Here is a 20,171-nt window from a genome sequence, read left to right as displayed (position 1 = left end):
CACTTTTGCTTATATATTAGGTCTTCAAATCTGAACCAGAACATCACTCAACACAGTAGTTGTGAAAAATGCAACTGCTCTTTTATATCCCTTATTGAGTGCTGAAAATGTTTGAAATTTTTTTGCTACCACTGTGTATGTTTATTTATGATTTCCTTTCACTTTATCTTAACCAAACAGATTTGTAGGAGAGTTCCTAAAAAATTTACTAACTGGTTATTTGTTCCTTTTTCTGTTTAAATACAGTATACCATTACACAGCTAAATAAAAAGTTAAATATGCTTAATCAGAAAAGGAAGATCTACTGGGGAAAAAAGAATGAAAGGTTTTCCTTAATTGATCTAAAAATTAAGACACTTTTCTTCAATGTCTTGTTATGAATACTCAGCAGTTGTATTTTTGTATCACTCAGAAGCCAGTGAGGAGCTGTGTGGCACTACAGTAAATTAGTTGTAGGGAGCTGGTTGTTTAATAATCATTGTCCCTAATATTTATGAAAAATACTCACAGACACTTTAGAAACAAGTAGTCACTACACCAGTGGGAAATGCTGCCAAGTTTACTTAATACAGCTTTAAGAACCATGACATGATGGTGTTTTCTTAAGCTATTTGAATAGCCCCTGCTGAAAGGGATTAGCCAAATTATAAGGAATTTACAGTGATAAAACAAGAGTATAATTCAAAGACTTGATCTGAAATTGCAACACAGTCAGAGCTATGGTCTCTCTTTAGAGACACACACAAAATTTACAAAAAAAAATTCAAAACTGATTCTTTGTGACTGGAAGACTAAACAAAATTTCCTACAAACAAGGAAGAGAGCTCAGAATGATTCCAAAGTCTGCACTGAATGCATAAGGAAATATTACATGGAGAGAGCATCAAAACCAGGTCTTTTATATTACTTACTGCAAAATAGTAAGTTAATGCATAATTAGTAATGAAGGCTTATAGTGAAAAGATATACTAAGAGCTAGCTAGAGACTTCTGTGGTGCGGTACCTTTCTTTTTTCAATCTAGATTTCTCTGAGGAAAGGTTTTCTTTATTAAAAAAAGAGAAAAAAATAAGTCAGTAGTTGCTTTACCAAAAGCCACAAAGTATGAACAATCTGAATAAATTAACTGTAGGAACAATTATTGAGAAAGTAGAAAATATCTAACACTTCCTGACAATTCTGTAGAGAAAGATTTCTCATTATTCACTGGGTAGAAAGGGGTAAAAAAAAAAAAGAAAAACAAGAGAACTCTTCTTGGATTTTCTTTCTACGTGTAACAGCAAGGAGCCAACATTGTCAAATCCTGTAGGAAGAGGCAACAGAACTCTAATATTAGCTTTTGATACTGAATCCAAATTAGATAGCACAGTGAAACAACATTTTTTCATTGAAAATCAATTGTGAATTTTATTTATTTATGGACAATTTTGATGTGAAGTAGTACAACCCAGCCACCAAAAAAGGGGTTTTAATTTTATATTTAGACCTAGGCTTTTTATGTTTATTTTTATAAACATAGGAAAACCCTAAACTATATAGAATGTACAAAAAGCATTCCCAGTGCATGCTTGCTATAGAAAAGTTCAACAAGGCACATGCTAATAAAATACAGAAAGTGCTTATCAGGACACATTTGTTTAGGTGCATCTCTATATGAAAATTAAAATCTACCATTACCTTATTGAACTGCACACATCTAGCACTACTGATGGAATGTATTTATGTATTTATCATTTGATGTTGGGATTTGGTTATTGTTAAAAGGTATAAAATGAGGTATTGATATGTTAATAGTGAAGTGTGCTGCTGCAATGTTTAGAACAGCCACTGCTGTCAATCTTTTACTCATATATTTTCTTTCCTTTTAAAATCGTCTAGTCCAAGGGTATTGCTACCAGGTTTCCTGCTAATAACCCAAGTGGTAATCTAAAGTCATTTCAAGGCAGAAGATTGGAAAAAAAAACAGCCTGAAAAAAGAAAACCAAAGAAACAGGAAGCCCTTCTTATAAAGTACTCGGGTGCTGTGGTATCGATGAACTGTCACGGGCAGCTCTGGGAAGTGCTCTGTCTCAGGAACTCCTATGTTTCCATTACTCAAACCAATTGTCAGTGTCACATTACAATGTATAAAGGCATATCCTAGTCCAGAAAATTCCAGAATTTCCTAATTCTAGGATAAATCCTTATTTAATACCAAAACACTATTATCAGATGTTTCTCTTAGCATTAGAATTTCACCAAATAATTCTTATATTAAGCCCTAACCTGACATTTAGAGCAAAAGCATGTATCTTAGGAACACTTCCACTTATTTAAAAGACTGAGTGTTAGAAATTCTTTTGTTTCTCTTGAGTTTGTTTGTATTTTATAAACCTCTCATTCACATAATTTTACAGGAATCATAAATTGTTTCATTACAAATCTCTGTCTTATGTACAAAATGCCATGCTTTCTGCATAGAGCACTTAACAATCTCCACAGTCAGACATACTTTCCCTTTTTAAATAGCTACAGGTACCCTGAAAGGAACCTCTTTCCCTCAGAGATCAAAGAGTCATCAAGGTATTCAATCTTTCAAGACCTTGAAAATAACTATTGAACTTGGCTGAACCCTTCCTCATTTGCAACCTTCGTTCTAAAGTGTGGAACAAGAATTGGATGTGCTGTTCCAGTATTATGTTCTCCTTCATAATACAATAACAGCACTTTTCAATATCTGCACTGTATTTTTTTGAGTTATGCATTCAAGGACCCTTGTTTTTCAAAATTTTACAACAAATCCTTTGATGAAAGAACAAGGGGGCTGATGTCAGAAGAACACAGAGTGGGAAGTAGAGCTGACAGCTTCAGTTCACACTGTGAGATAGGTACTCTGCTGCTTTGCAGATTTCTCAAACATTTTGAGAGACATTACTGCAAAAAAAAGCTCTTCTTCCCCTTTCTACCTATGTTATTTCATCTTTGACATGTAACATTATTTAACATAAAAACCACATTGTTCAAAGAAACCAAACTGACTAAGAAGTTGTTCTGCTTAGTTAAAACTTAGTTGGAGCTGATTTTCAGCTGATTAATTGCTGAAAAGTCAAATAGCATTGACTTTACCACTAGTTTTCACAGTTCAGCTCAAAAATCCACAGCTATTTCCTTCTTTCCTAACCACAGTGGGTGTTGTGCTGCTGGACAGGACCAGCAAATATTCAGCAGAAAAAAATGCTTATAAAAGCTATTCAACTGAGACAATATAATAGCTCTTACTTACCAAACATGGTCCTTACCTGCAGGAAGAGCATACTCATTTGCACAGACACAGTTTTGTAAAATAAGACTGCATGGCAGGAAATCTTAAATAATGATAGAGACCATAAACACATATATGCATTACAAAATCAGTGACACTGGCAAGTGAAGTTACAGCTCAGGTCACAACTCTGAGCCATAAAAGCTCTCTATTCAAAGTTTCTCGTGCTTTCACCTTCGAAGGAACTTGTCAGTCTGGTGAAGCATGGAGGTGGTTTTGGGTACTATTTCCCTATTGCTAAAATTTGGAGCCATTATTTTAATCCCACTTGACATTTTATCCTTCTCATTTTTTCTTAACACCCCTCTAAGAAAAAGACAACATATTTCAATGTTGTAACGTTTCTCTATTATGCCTAACATGACTTTCTGAATGTTCAATCTACCATTCTTTGGTTTGCAAAGCATTGCAGTTTTGCTGACAATTACCTTTCTCCTGAGCTATATATGGAGACTGAATTATTTCTCAGGATATTTCTGATGATAGAGGGAAACTAAAGCTCCTAAAGATCCCATTTGAGACAAAGGTGAACAACCACCATGGTATGTGTTATGATCCTCTTACATACCAAATGGTTTAGCCTGCAGACTCTGTAGAATTCCAAATTTGCTTGCACTAGAATTCATATCTGATAACTATGTAAGAGTTCCAACTATTTTCACAAAATCTATGTCATTCCTAACTCAACAAAGTCTTTGTAAAATCTTCCAAATTAGTGAAACATTGTGCAATAACTACTGATTCCTAAGGATTCCCTTTCCGATGACTCTCCAATAATGAGTGAACATTTTCTAAAGGTTTGCAGTCTTGGAAATGTATCACTTTAGATCTATCCAAGTATGCAGTATGGGTTTTGATCAAGATATCACACCTGAAGTAAGGTAAACACTGTACTCTTTTTATCTATTTGATCTGTAAACAATGACAAAAATGTAATAAGTTCCTTTAACAAGATGTATTTTACAAGAAAACGTTTTGAGTGGCATTGATTTTTTTACCTTCTAATTCCCTGTTGGCACAGTTCTAAAAATATTGGTTGCACACTTCCTGCTATTGTAATCTAAGAAATTCTGATCTGAAGATTGATTTTAGTCAGCTTGCTTCCACCTATGTTTTTCTTCATAAATCTAAGCACTGTCATTTCTTCAGAGAACCAGCTATTCCCACCCTGAGGAAAGCTACAACCATGGCTAAAGCACTGCTGCTTTCCCAGACAATGATGTCAAAATTTTCAGATGAGACCAATGGTTTGCCCAGGACCACCAGCCAGGGACTTCTTTCACAATATTGGGTTTTGTAAGAGCCTGTAAATCCTCCTGTGTTTCCTCATTAGTGCAATAAATACACTGAATCAGTTGGCAAAGTCTTCCTACTGAACAAATACTTGTTTTCATGCTGTCACATGGTTATCTCAGCTTCCCTTTCTGGATGTTCTTTACCTCATCACCTCTGAATTCACTACAAAAGCCCCATTTATTTCTCTGCTCATCTTGACATTTCTACTTCCTCATGTAACTATAAACCATCCTAGAAAGAAAAAATACATATCAAAAAGATTGTGTACACTGTGGTATGATCTAATTTCTGACTTTACATTGATTACTCTCCTCTTTCAAGTATTTGTTTAAAATACTTTCATGAATAAAGAAACAGCATGAACTAAGAGTAAAATAACCACTTTTCCTCCCTGTAATGTAGTTCATTTACTACATTCCTTACTATAATGTAGTTTATTCACAACATTTTTTGTAGTGAATACAATGCAATTAATATTCTAAAATTTTCAGCTATATTCATTCACATTTCCACTTCTAAAATAATTTGAGCAGTTCCTAAGCAACAGTGATCTGGTCAGTTAAGAACCTTTTTCATGAGACCATGATGGAGATCCTGGCAGGACATCAGATCTCTGTGTGCAGAGTTGGTTCTCTTTCCCCCAGCTGTTATTCTGTTCTTCTACAGCATAATCCAAAGAATCTCCTGAAACACTCAACAAAGCCATTGACTTTTTTTTTAGTTCACCTCTACACTAATTATGACACAAACACATTGTTATTAACTTGACAATGAAAGAGCTTCAACTAAGATTTAAATATCCTGCTGCACATGACATGTTCCAGCCTTCAGTGTTAAATCTATTCTAAAACTTCTACTGACTGCTCTTGTAGTCCCTCACCAATCTTGCTTCTAATACTGCCATAACTACTGCTGCCATCTTCCTAAAAATACACCCTAAAATGTTTTATAGCAGTTAAATTATATTTCAGTTAAAGTATCTCTAACAAAGACTTCTTAAAAAAAAAATATATATATAGATTCCTTTTTTTTTTTTTCCAGAACAGAAACAACAAACACAAGATATACATTTAGCATCAAAAAAACACCATGAAAGCACAACTGGTTCCAGAGACACTTGGAGAAGTGAACTGCAGAAATATACAGGAGGACTACATTGATTAAGAAAAGAACTGATGAGACAAAACTAGATATGGACTATGTATAATTCAAGTTTCTATAAATTTACATGAAGTTCCCCTCTGAGACTCCTTTTCCCCAGACTCGAGCTGTCTCAATGGCTCAAGATATTTTGAGGTTTTTTTTTAAGAAATGCAACCTAGAGTGCTTTATAGATTTAAATAAAGCATTTTAAAAAAAAAAAATTAAGATTTCAGTATAAAATTTAAGATACTATAAAAATTAGAGACAACAGAGTGACCAAAGATGGCAAGGTCACTCTGAAAGGTAATGCACAACTGTTCATTGATGTGGGACATCATTAGCTGAAATCTCTGGCTGGCTGAGGAGGGCAAAGAAAAGAGAAGTGATATGAGTGGCACTATTTGAACACAGATCAGTGCTGGATGAGAAGTGGAAGAGAGAAATGGGAAGGGAGCACAAATTCAGGGTCTGTCAGATAAATAGACCAAATTAATTTGTCTTTTAGAGCAAGTCTCCTGTGCTTGTGTGCCTTTCAGAAAACCAGTAAACCAATGGCAAGTGGAAAGCACTGGTTTGAGCTAATATTTAGAACTTGGGTAGGGCTGAGAAAGGTAAAGTTGATCAATAGTTGAAAGGAAAGAAAGATCATTTTCTGGATCTACTCAGGAAAACCTTAAAAATAAAGATTTTCTTGGCAAAAGAATACAGTCAAATTCATCACCTTTAAGACTATTACCTGTTTTCTGAGATGCAGGGCATTTGTCTGATGAAGTGTCCAAATTAACTCTGGCTGAAGCTAACACTGGAATAGAGAACTTTTTAGGAACTTCAAAGAAGTGTTTCATGCTCAGTTCTACACTGTAATCCACGTACTTCATCTCTGAGGGGCGCTTACGGGGTTTCAGAAGTGCACGTCTCTGCAAGGGAAACAGTAATGTATACAGCTGAACAGTTGTGTAAAATTTTCAGGTTGAGGAATGTAAAATTGTCCAGGCTTAATTCTAAACATTTATTAGTAATAAAGAACCCTACCCAGCAATTTTGAGTGAGCCTTCAAAATAAAAAAGATATTTTTAGACATCATGCATCTGAAACATTTGTTTAAGAAAAATGCATTTTGAAATTTACAGTAAAACCACATCCTACCAAGAAAAAAACTCAGCTAGCCTTTATGCATATGCAGGAAAGGCAAAAAAAATAAAAAAAAATTAAAAGCATAAAAAAGAATAAAAAGAAAAATGTTTTGTATCAGTGGTATAAAGATGCTTCTTCTATTTCATAAAGTTTCTGAGTAATAAGAAGCATGAAAAAAAAAAGATATTTTGCTTTTTGGCAAGGGATAACTATTAGCTAACTGATATCTAATTGTTGAAAATGCATTTTAGAAATTAGGACATTTAGAATCAATTCTAGAGACAAGTTAGATCTTCCTCTTAGTAAAAAGCATTTCTAATCAACAGCATGAAACATATTAGTAAAGGATTAGCACAGTATATTAAGGCAAACTCAGTATAGACATCTGAACCTCTTAATGAACTTAATTTGACTCCTGTAGGATACCATTACAAAAATACTGCAATGATTTAATACACTGCTTGCTCAAAATTGCCTTTTTCAATCCAATAACACACTATAATTGCAATGCTCAAGAGTAATTGTAAGCTGAACAAATTTTAAACCAAGTAATGTCTTTTTTACAGACAAGGCTTTGAATTAATGACTTTTGTGAATTATCTTGAAGCAAATCCAGAATGGAGATAAATATGAAAATATTCACGTTTTGCTAGGAAAACTGGTTTATTCTCAAAGTCTTTTGATTTAAAATACTGCCAGGACTGCAGGTATCACAGTACATATTTCAGGAGGCCAAGGAATGCAAATCCACTGTGGGAACTCAAAAACACAATTTAAAAGAAAAAGCAAATGTTCTTAAAGATTGCCATTAGGTGTAAGATGGTCAAATTACTGTTTAACTCAACTAGGTTTGGGTTCTGCTTTGGTTTGGTGGTGGGGTTTTTTGGTTTGCTTGTTTTATCTCTGTTTTAATATAAATCTCAAATTCACTTGCTGGTTTTAGAAAGTAGACCCATACTCTGACATGGCTTTGTTTTGATCATTAATCTATCCTTCCATAGTGTCAAGATAGTGTTAAAAAAAAAGTACATATGGAGTTTGGGAAACTGTTAAGATTTAGTTGTTAATATAGATTTTTTTTTTGGCACATTAAATACAGAAACAGATAATTATTCAAAATTATTGTTCTGTGAAGAGCAACTGGCCAGATGTATTTGACTAAAAAATTCACAGCAAACCAAATTGTTAGGATAGTTCTTCTATTACTGTATTTGCACAACTTATGAAAATATAATTTGCAGAAGGTACAGGAAAAACTGTTATGTGAATTGAAAATCAGAGCTCACAGATTACTCATTTCTGTCATACAAGACTGGACTCTGACATTACTCCCAAACACACACAAAATTAATTAAAAAATCAGTAGGTACAAATAATTCAATTGCCATATTAACTGCAAGTTCCACTTCTCTCTGATAGGAATGAAATGTCCAATGAATGAACCAAAAGAATTACTTATATTTACTAGTTTAAATTTGACTTTTTTTTTTATTTGATCTTCTGCATAATCAAATATAAATTTATACCTAAAAATGATTTTCATAACTAGATTATTTTCCAACACTAAAATAAAAATCCAACATGATTATACAGTTTTGTTAAATTTTAATTGACAAACATAATTTTAAGATGACCTTTCCTGGCACACTGAACACAATTTAATTATAATTATCTTGAAAAAATGTCTTATTATTTAAAAATTCACTGAAAGACTTTATTTTAAGATCCTTGTTCATGTTATCTCATTTTTAAATATGTTAGGAAAAGAATCCAGTTGGTTAGTATTACATAATCTATGAACATTTCAAATATTTCCTGGCATCTTGTAAATAAATAAAGGATGAAAACATTTTTAATGAGAGACCTAGTGGAAAAAGAAAATTCTGCAACCATACACAGGACTAAAGTTTGCTGCCTCATAGGCTAGCATTTCCAAGAGAAAACATCAACACAATTCAGATGAATGTTGCAACTGATCCAATTTTTAGCCTTTTTGTGGGCAGTGAGCGTTAAATAGAATTTAATATTTTTTAACTCTCATGATCAATGCAGGTCTAAGGCCTCTCTGTGGCAAAAAGACAAATTCCAAGCATTTCTACTTCATCAACCTGATGGTTCAGGATATTCCAAGAGTGGAAGCCTTATTATCAGCTAAGAATAGTATTTGCATTCAGTTACCAGAATTAATTACTTTCTTAGACTATTTTTTTTAAAAATTAATGGAGGATACATAAAGCATCAGAATTTAACTTGATATTTTTCAAGGACTTTTGGACTTTCCAAGGTATTTTCTTAGAAGTACCATCTGCACTTTCTATGTGTGAAGGGTGGCAGATTCTGTTACAGGGTGCTGAGGCACCTCTTTCTTTCATTGCATATTACTGTTCTTCAAATACTAATTTAGCACCATTTCTTCCTTCCAGAAATTAACTTCTAAAACTGGTTCTCATGAATAAAGAAATTTATTATCTTGGTCTCTCAGAACTCCTGTGATCAATGGTGTTTGCCATCTCCCTTAATCCCATATCAAAAGGTAAATTATGCAATATAGAAGATTGGTCTCACTTGTAAATTCAGCAAATTGAAATCTGACCACAGACCCTTTTCAGAAAAGTTCATTCCCACTCAAACATATCTAATGAATTTTTTTATTTCCAGTACCTTCTGTGCTCAAAGACACCATGATTCTTCCTCAAAAAAATTCCACACCAGTTTTTTATAAAAAACAAGTTCTTTACACTGAGCTTACAAATTTCCATAATCATACGGAAGAACACAAAAAATCCTTCTTGACCCCTGGGTGCCTATGAAGAGCACAAATTCCAAAGATCCAAGCTGGACAGGTGTAGGATGAGACTTTGCCATGTGAGCCAAATAGCAGAAGCCACAGCCCCAAGTGCACAAGGTTTCCATTCATTTTTCCTTGATCTAAACTAAAACTCATCAGCACCACTATGGAGTACTAAGATAAAAAAACTCCATGGTGCTCAGCCACATGGACAGCAGGACAGAAAGGAAATGCACAATGTTCTAACATCTGGAATATGGCAAATGTAGTGTCCACACTCAGATGAGACATGTTCAAAAGGAAGCAAAACAGGGCCTAAGTAAATACAGCTTAACTATGAGGGCACACCTGGACATGGTGGGAAGTTAAAGCTTTAGCTCTGGGATTCTTGTACAACAGGACTTTTCCTATCATAATGTCTAGTTATACAAGGAGATTACTGGCATCTATGACTATGAAGCAAAAGTCCTGTATCGAAAAAATGTCCTGAATCTAGCAATTGGATCTAAAACTATGCGTGCTATTTCAAATCTCACTTCACTGTCTGCAGCATCCATTCCTGCACAGTCCCAAGTAAATGAATTATCATATTGTTATTTCTTTTTTCTTCACTTTCCTCTATTTACTACAACTAATAACTTCCGTCTAAACATGTTCTTCTTCCACAGTCTCTTATCTTTTTTCCAATACCCTCCTCCTTCCCTTGATATCTGTGTTCACCTAAACGTCCCCCTTTCAGACTTCTATTATTCATCATTACTAATTATTCACAAAACAGCCTTTGTTAATTACTCACTACAAGGCCAGACCCAACCTTAACAGTTTCTGAGAGTTCCATCCTATATTATCTTTACTACTACCCAAAAATGTTTTAGGAGGAATTAAAGAAACACTCAGGAGGTAAGAAATTTACACAGTTTTATGGGAAAAAGATTTTTAAAAATTATTTGTTACTAATTCTAAACATTTAGACAATCAAAATAGATCTTTGTTCCCTATGGCAACAAAAACAAACAGTAAAAACATAGTAAAAAAGTACCTAGGACTTTTGGATGTGTATAGATGGGGAGAGTGAAAAATTACATCTCTACTTACTTATTATGGATATCCAGTTTGACTCCAAAAACACAGGCCACCTTTATTACTGTTTTCTATGTCACTTAAGTAAATATGACTAAAATTTACAGTTTAGAGAGACTGGAAATAATGTAATTATTTAGTTACTTATTCTTCAATCTGACAGGTAAAAAATGGACAAAGTAGTACTAATGTAAGGGTATTTTCCCTTCTATCCATCTATTGTCTAACATGATTCTACCTGCAGGAAGCAAGTAGAAAGGTGGAACAGAAATCCAAAAGAGAACAACAGATTTCCAAAGATTCTGGATTTATCTCTAGAATACAACATGTGCCCCAAAGGATCTCATGAGCCTCAATAATTCATTGAACCACTGCTGCTGTAGATGGGTGTAGTGGTTTAGAATTGCTTCTGGTTTCTCCAGTTAATGCAACCAGAATTTCTATGTTGTCACCTTTAAACAGACAGCTGGCAAGAATTTATTAGAAAAATACTTAAGGAATATCTTTCATAATTTATTCTGCATAGTGGATATTGAGATATTTTTAATGTATAAACTCTCTTCTATGACAGTACCAGAACTTCTCCCCTGTATTTGTCATAAGCAAGTATAAGATTTTGTGTGCATGGAAAAAAATACTTCTTTCTGCACATTAGGTCCATTTCTCACATGATAATTCATTCAGTGTTGTATCCACCATAATGTGTTTTATAAGGTAATTTAGCTAATTATCCTCCACTCTTCCACGATACATGTGGTTTTAGAACTCATACTGCATCTTAGGATGTCTAGTGGTACAAGGAGTGTTCCTATTATCTTCTGTCTTGATCCCATTCACAACTTCAGAGCACTTAGACTTTTCATCAAGTATTTGCTAAGTGACTGTGATATTAAGGGACTTGAATTAAGAAAACTCAATAAAATCTTACTACAGCAGTGGACTAGCCATAATCCCAAAGGAGGCTACTTGAGTCTAGATGACTCAATTACAATTGTTGACCCACTCCAAACAACAGCTTAAAGTTATGATGTAAGTTTCCTTCATTTTATTTGTTTTATATTACTTTTCAAACAAAAAGGATAAATTTAGTAACAACAAATCAGGAGGGAAAATTCTTTTCCTCAGTACTGGGAGCCATACTTGGGGAACTAAGAGGAAATCTGGAGTAACATTGCTGCCCAGCAACTGGTCTGAGGCCAGGTACCATCAGGGCACTAGAGAAATTAAATCCCAGTGAGGCTATCATCCTCAGAAGGCTATACTTGAATTCTTCCTGAGGAAAGGCCTTGTTTATTTAGCAATATTACTATTACAAATTTATTCACGAGTAGAAACTGATTGTTTAATGGACAACCTTGGGAGGACTCTGTTTCTAGATGCTGAAATCTCGGGAAAATATGTATAGGTTTGAATGATGCATAAGAGGGGAGCTACATCTTATTAAAAAAACTTGTGATTTTTCAAAACTATTTTGCATTGATTGCAAGACAAGGAAAAGTCTGTCCTGCTGCCTCATTTATTCTCAAGGTCTATTATTTTGAGGAAAAATAACCCATTTCTTATGTATATGCATAATGAAGGCTACTAGTACAGATACCTATTACACAGAAAACAAAAGCTTTTTTAATCAGCAGATGTTTTTCAGAAGTAAAACATTAGCACTTTTCTTAATTGCAGTCAAGTTTTCTTAAAGGAAGGACATCATAATATCATGGGGTGACAAAGTAGCTTCAGAATGAACATGTAAAATACTGAAATGTCTGAGGGAGAACTGGGATTATTAACTGCCAGATAACAGATGTGTGAAAAAAAAACCTAACTTCTCACTATTTCCTGAAACATAAGAACAATTCAATCCTACAAATCAAGGACAACTAAATTTAATTGCAGCACCAGATAATTGTGTTTCTCACCTCTACTCTGGACAGCCCCAACAATGCAGTTGCGACTCGAACGGTGCTGCTCTGCAGAGTCCCGGTCATCGATCTCCTCTCATACTCAAGGGCTGACATCTGCTGCTGTGCAGCGAGAGCCAGGGCCCTCTCTCTTGACTCATTGATCAGTGGAATCCTCAGATTTTCCTCCAGAGTCTGACCAAGTCCACATTTCAAATATAAAACTGGTTGTACTGCGCTTGCATCTGTTAAAAAACCCAAATAAATGAAAGAGCAAAACAAAACCACAGACCACATTTATTAGCTGGTGGAACTGCAGAGAGAATTTAAAATTTCTAATCTACAAAAAAAAATAAAAATACAAAATTCCTTCCATGTTTAGTTCCATGCTATTAATCTAGTACATGCAATTTACTACCTATAATACTTTATTTTTCAACATAATAGGGAAATAAAAATTAGCAGACTGAAATGCAACCTAAAATTTGGTTAATTGAGCTAAGAAATAGCTAATAAATTAGCTAATAAAAAAATCCCAGATTTAAATGTTACTACTATTATGACAGTATTAAAAGTTCACCAATGTCTTTTTGCTACTTACACAAAACAGCCACACTTTTACCCCCCTAGAGGATGTTACATCCCCTCTAAAAGAAACTACCAGAAATTATTTCAAGTAGGAGCTACAGTCTTTCTGAGATATGACTGGCAGGAGTATATCCCTGGCTATTAGAAGACAAAAGCTTTGGAATATCTGTCAAATCACAGCACTGCACACAAAATTTGTGTTTTAAAGCTAGAAAAATTCTAAATAAAGATAACTTATCCCAGTTCATATGAGTAGCAACCTATATTCAGAAAAAAATAAGAAAAATTGGAAAAAAAATATTTATGTAGACTGTGTTGAAAACAATACAAGGTGAAGATCATCAACAACCAGCTGATGGTCTGAAGAGAATGAACTGGAAAACATTAGAATAAATATTGCATATATTCATTATAATGTATTTTTAATAATTCACTATAAACAATTTTTTTTACCAGATAAATTTAATTAATTTTATGAAAAATCCACAGAAATAGAAGAATATTTACAAAAACCAAATTATTTGCTCTATTTTATTCTTCTCCCTTCTATTCACTGTACCTTCTGAGGCACTGGTAGCACACAAAACATTTGGACTGTCCAGGGCAGGCAATTCTGAAGGCAAAGGTAAATCTCCTGCTCCCTCAATCAGATACACAAAGTCTCCAATCTGAAATGCAAGGACACACGTCCACACACTTCAGAAAGCAACTCACACAGAACAGAAGGCAAAGTAATACAGCTAATAGCAAAGATATCCCAGTAACATCGAAGATCTGAGCTGTGCAATAATCTAAATATTCAAGAGAACTGTTTGGGGTTTTTTTAAAACTATGTCTAAATATAAGATAAATATCACTTCAAGCTATGATGTGATAGTAAATTAACTTTAATTGATAATATTAAATCTGAAAAGTCAAGAAACTTCAAAAAGCAGAATCCTTTCAAACTCCTCATATAATTAAACTGAATAAGGGTAACCTGACCCATAAATACAGCAAAAAAATTGAATTCTGTCTACTACAGTTACGTATAATTAAACATGTTCATGAGCAACCTTCCTTGCTCTTCATCATTTGGAATTTTTTTAAAAAATGTTTGCAATAGTTTTGAGCCAGAAACATTTCTCTAGAAAGCAAAATCAATCAGTCAATCAATCAATCAATCAATCAATAGGAAATCAAGGCAGGTTAGCTTCATGTACAAATTCTCCTTCGGAAAAAAATAAAGTTAATAAATCTTAATTATTTCATTTGAAAAATAGAAAATCTACAGAATCTTCAAAGTAAATATAAACCTGACTTAGAACAAAGAAAGTAATTTTTCATAGAGGAAAGGATCAATAACAGAGAAATAACACTTTGGGTTATAGATGGAATGAAAAAAATAACGTGCAAATGAAAGACGGAAAAGTATTTTTGAAGAAAACTTACTGAAAGTACTCAAAATTAAAGTCCACAATCAGAACAGCCTAAACTATGAAGATATCTAACTTAGGTACCATACACCTATCTGAACTAGGCAGGAGATTTAACATATATACTGCACATATTGCTTTGATAACTTCTTTGTGTTTACCAAAATTTCTTTTTCAGACAATTTTAGCTTCTACTGACTGCAAGATAAAGAATTAAATGCCTCTGCAACAACTGATATAATTTGCACATTTAGTCTCTCTTTGTTTCTATAAACCATATTCTGTAAACCATACTCTGCCCTACAAACATGTTGTCTTTCTTTTATTCTTCATTCCATATATGAAAGAAATAATTTATTTCTATAATTTAGTGCATCTGCCAACCAACACAATGTTTTCCTTTTAATACTGCTCAATAACATAAGAAAACCCTATTTTTTCCTTTGCCTTCATTTGGAGTTTCATCAGATATTTATGTTAAGGCTGAAAACACTGCAATTATATTTCTGACCCAGCAGAAGGAAAGCTATTCAACCTTGATGGTATTTTCTGCCCTTTCTTGATTCAAGAGCTCACACAAATCTTCCTTGAGAAGGATTAAAGAAACCTCCAGCAAAATTGGATTCTCACACACTAACAGCCACTCCTGGGAACCAATTTAAACAGGAATTATTCCTGTTTGACACAGTGATTTGGCTCCATAAGGGCCCTTAACAAGCTCACAGCACACACAACTAATTTTATGAAAGTGCTGGTTGCTTGGATGCCATTCTGCTATCAGCTACTTTTCCTGTCCTTTCTGACATCAATATGCTTATTGGAAGGAACAAACTTCCCCAATTTCCTTTCTGCTTTCAAGAATTCTGGGGTTTTGATCTCCACAGAATGCAAATCCTGTATTCTTTCCATTGAGCTTTTTTCTTGATGCTTTGGAACAGAATGGATATTTCACTGAATTTTGAGAGTTTAGCTTGTATGCCCACGGTTTTAATGCTTCATATTTCCATTTTCCATCAGCTGCAAACACGACAGCATCAACATTGTATAGAGTTTACTGTTAATGAAAATAGTTAATAAAAAAGCTGTTGAGCTATCTATCCAATCCCACTGCCATCTGATGTTTCAAAAGAATGTAGGGCTACTAGGAATTTGCAGTTGCCTGTGCAAGCCAGTAAGTAAGAGGAACAGATAGCAGTATTCTTCCAATAAACATTTTATTTTATACTAGACACTTAGCTGTAAAAGTCTGGACTGACACTCTTAAACTATGATTTAAAATATTATTGTCATTAAAAATTCCATGTTGATCACATTTAAATTACCTCCCAGAAATAAAGATATATTTTAAAAAGCAACACATTTATGCTGAACAATATATAATATATTCTATGAAAACACCTATGCTAAAAATCTGAAAAATGTCCATTTCAATTTTTCTTAAAGAGCAATGAAATACTGAAACAAATCCTTGAGAAATGTGCCAAATGGCTTGTGCTGTCATTTCAAACCTTAGAAACGTTAACATCAAGATTATTCCAAAATAAGGAATATCCTTGAGGCCAGAAGCCTTGAATCAATATATCCTCTTGCTGTTATTACAGATATATATATATATAATCTGCTGCAGTGATGGATATGATTCCTAATCAGATTCAAGTCCAGTGATTTAAATCTCAATACCTTCTTCATTGATTATAATGAAGCAGCAGACCTACTCTGGTAACTATTTTGGTCTATTTGTCAAAAAGAGTAGGAAAAGTAGGTAAGAAAAAAACCACAGAATTGTGACGCTAAATTAAATTATTTATTACATTTTATATATAGTACAAGTCCATGTTTGAATGATACAAGACTCCTCATTGTGTAAAGTCATTTGACCATCATACAGCATGCTGGCTGCACTTCTTTGTCAGTTAGATAATGGTATGACTGAAATATTGCAGCCATATACGAAATATTTAAGACAGACAAATTCTTCCTGTGCCATTACTATACAGCCCTAAAATCATGTTAGCTATCTTGCAGTTTCATCCTCCCCTAGGAGATTTAATACAATTCCTCACAAATTTTGCAATTAAGTAGATGAAGCTAATTTTTCTAACCTGAGGTTATGCATATCAAAAATTTTGCACTTTGAGGAGCCTTTAAATGCATCACACCTCCTCAGCTAAGCTGGAAAGATGAGGTGTTCCAGAAAAAGTTACCATACAGGACTTAACAGCAGCTTCTCCAAGGCATTAGTGCTTCCTGCTGTGAAAAGGTCAACTAAACCTTTGTTAAGAACAGTGACTAGTAGCTCAGTGTCTGAATTTATTTCTACATCACCACTGGAGGCAACACTGGGGCTGTCAGAAATGTACTTTTCCCTTTCCACCTGAACTATGACCGTCCTACATCTCTGGCCACATCTCTCAGATTCACTCTTTCCTTAACATGTCTAAACTGCCCTTCTCTTCATCATTTATCTTTCAGGCTCTATTCCTTGTGTAGCATGAGCCAACTCCTCTCAGCTAGGGTGTGAACTTCTGCTTCTAATGAAGATACAACAGGTAAATTGTCAATAGCAGAGATTTAAAGGGTATAAAATCATAACAGGTAAAAGGAGATTGATAGATTTACTTCCAGACAGCAGTAGGCCAGGTTCTTCCTTGTCTAGAGACTGCATCTTGATATTTCATCAAATTAAACTGATGGACTTAAAATTCCTGTATGAATGTACTACTGTTAATGTGTATGTCTTCCCTAATAATGTATCTCTTTGAATGATGCTGAGCACTGGATTGATTTTCCACTGGACCATCCAAAAGGTTTGCTACTGACACAGGAACGTTAATACATCGTCTTTGTGGGTGATTCCCTGCTGTAAATAAGGTGTGAGCTCATTATTTCAATGTATATTCAACAAAAAAAAAAATCCCTCTTCTATTTTCAAATACTGGACAGAGTCAGAAAGACAGGCTTGAACATCACTGCATTAGTCTTATTTTCCTTTATGAACAAGATGAAAAAATTAAGCTAGGTGGCATAGGCCAGGTGGCATAGCCAAAGTCATATTTAAGCAATAAAAAATCCCATCAAACACACAAACACCGAACATTATCAGAAGTTCCATGTTCTGTAGAAGGGAAAAATATGGAAGCTGAGAATGTGCAGGAGAAAAAGTCATTTAGTTTTAGATGCATTGTTACAAATTACCAAAACATGGCAGAGAGAAAGGCAGAGGCATGAAATTGCACAGGGGTGAAGCTGAAACACAGAGGCAAGGTTATGAAGGTAAGAAGCAAAATTTAAACCTAGAGATAAGCCAAACACAGAAAATTATAGAAACAACAGGGTTTTGAAAAGCATTGACAGCCAGAGACAAAACACAGCAGATAGGTTAAAGAGGTGAAAAGATGAACTAAAGACACAGAAATAAGATTGTGACCACTGAGATAAAGGATTACAGGAACATCAAGAAGTTGGATTGCAAGGTTTAAAGCTCTGAAATTTGTTCAAAATCAAATCATGGTAATTTGATTGAATTTCAATTAAGTGTATATGGCAAAACCCAGGCTACATGAGTCAGGAGAGACTGAAAGGCTATGGAGTCAGTATTCATCTTGTCTTTTCTGAATGGAACTTTGATTGAGAGTAAAAATTTAAGAGACAGCAAGGAAAATTATTATTCTACTTTGACAGCATATCCTAAGTACAGTGATGAATACATGGAGAAGTACAGAACAGTAAAGTCTTTATCCATTCCCTGCCTATGCATTATTCTTGCACCTACGTCAAGACAAATTATTTAAACTGCTTCTCTTTTCTGAAGCTGAGATGCCTAGAAAAGCCACCAAAATAACATTCCTTGAAGTATTGCTTTTTATTACTTAGCGGTTTTAAAGTGAAAAGCTGCCTGCAGCATTCCATACAATTCTAATTATGTGTAAAAAGACAGTAAACAGTTGCCCTTGATCAGGACCTCCAAGTCCCTTTTCACAGCACTGCTTTCATTCACCCTATTCATGAATAATTGGCAAAAGTCCTGATTCTTACCCGACATGATAAAACACAGAACACACACTTTATTCTTACCTTTTCATTAACCAGAATGACAGTGCAGTAACGCTTTTCCTGATGAAAGGGAAGGAAGTGAATATCTAAGGCTGCAGAACCTTTTGCTTTCAAGACCACTTCTTCCATTGGACTGAAGAACTCATGCAGGAGGCCAGATTGATCAGCTGTTAAAATAAATTTAAGTGGATGTTTAGATACAATGGCACAGGTTGTAAAATAAAGTAGTTGCATGAGTTTAAAAAAAAGGATACTGTATACAGCCTCCTGTAGCAATCAGTATTTAAGGCACACCTGTAATGAGTAATCAGTATTTACAGTTAAAGTTGTGTAAATGTGCTGCAATATTCCATGCTGTATTATTTAAATATATTTTACTAATTACCTGTGTTCTTATTCTGTACAAAACTGGGGAAAGCAGACAGCTCTCACCATTAAAAATTCCTTAAGGAGGTACAGCCTCTAAGATAAGGTCTACTCACATCAGAAGGGAGAAGTATAATTCACTGCTATTTAAACAAAGAATCTCACTATTAGAGCAGCAACTTATGTCTGAAATCCTCTAGAACAGACAAAACCTAATTTCTGGCAACACAGGCATTTTTGCACTGCTTTCACAAAAACATTATGCTGAGCAAGAACCTTAGGGTTGAATCCAGCAGACTCTGACTTTCCCACTGTATGTTTCTCATCTGCTAAGCACATTTTGACATGGCAGAACCAGACCTTCAAGGTTTTCTATCTGGCCTTCTAGGCAGGATAGCAGACTTAAGAATAATATGAAAGTGAAAACAACAGAAATTAGTGAGATCACATAAAAAAACTATGCCAAATTCTGGCCAAATAGAACAGAGATGGGACACCCACAACTTTTCTGAGTAACCTGTCCAACGCCTCACCACCCTCACAGTAAGAATTTCTTCCTCATATCTAATCTAAACCTGCCTTCCTTCAGTTTAAAGGCATCACCTCTTGTTCTATCCCTACATTCCCTTGTAAAAAGCCCCTCTCCAGCTCTCTTGCAACTCCTCCAGGTACTGGAAAGCCACAATAAGATCACCCTGGAACCTTCTCCAGGCTGAATTTTTGACTGTGATGCACAATTTAAGGCCAACATTTTATGAAAACTATAAATAATAGCTACTGAGAATACCCATAAATAATATTTATTGAACATACTTAGATGTCAAAATCTTGCATCTGTAGATAATCTAATTTCTACTGTAGTAAGACATGAGGCATTGCATAGGTACTTACAGCAAGTCTCTTCCTTTGAATCTTCAGGCAATGCACCAATTTTTGAATTTAACAGGCTGTTTTCAGAACTAAAAGGAAAAAAAAGCAATATTCTAAAACTGGACATTTCTATTACCAATAGGTAGTTTAGCTCCCCTTTTTATGAATAAATATCAGAAAACCAAATGTTTTCAACACAAAAAAAGCCCAAAACAAAAACAAAACCAAACTAAACAAAACAAA

At 34.3% G+C, this 20,171-nt stretch overlaps 1 protein-coding gene across 1 annotated transcript in view; it reads right to left on the bottom strand.

The window, feature by feature from the left end:
- CFAP47 (cilia and flagella associated protein 47) overlaps positions 1–20,171 on the bottom strand; it is a 259,171-nt gene that overhangs the window by 146,277 nt on the left and 92,723 nt on the right. Inside the window, exons 41-45 of the mRNA XM_019008576.1 lie at positions 19,950–20,017; positions 18,714–18,859; positions 13,784–13,892; positions 12,655–12,881; positions 6,476–6,656 (exon numbers count right to left, since the gene is read on the bottom strand). Coding sequence (XP_018864121.1) covers positions 6,476–6,656; positions 12,655–12,881; positions 13,784–13,892; positions 18,714–18,859; positions 19,950–20,017 — 731 coding nt within the window. The remainder of the gene's footprint in view (positions 1–6,475; positions 6,657–12,654; positions 12,882–13,783; positions 13,893–18,713; positions 18,860–19,949; positions 20,018–20,171) is intronic.

Source organism: Parus major, chromosome 1 (genome assembly GCF_001522545.3).
Source record: "Parus major isolate Abel chromosome 1, Parus_major1.1, whole genome shotgun sequence".
In the NCBI taxonomy this organism is placed as follows: domain Eukaryota; kingdom Metazoa; phylum Chordata; class Aves; order Passeriformes; family Paridae; genus Parus; species Parus major.
This window is presented reverse-complemented; position numbering and strand designations above follow the sequence as displayed.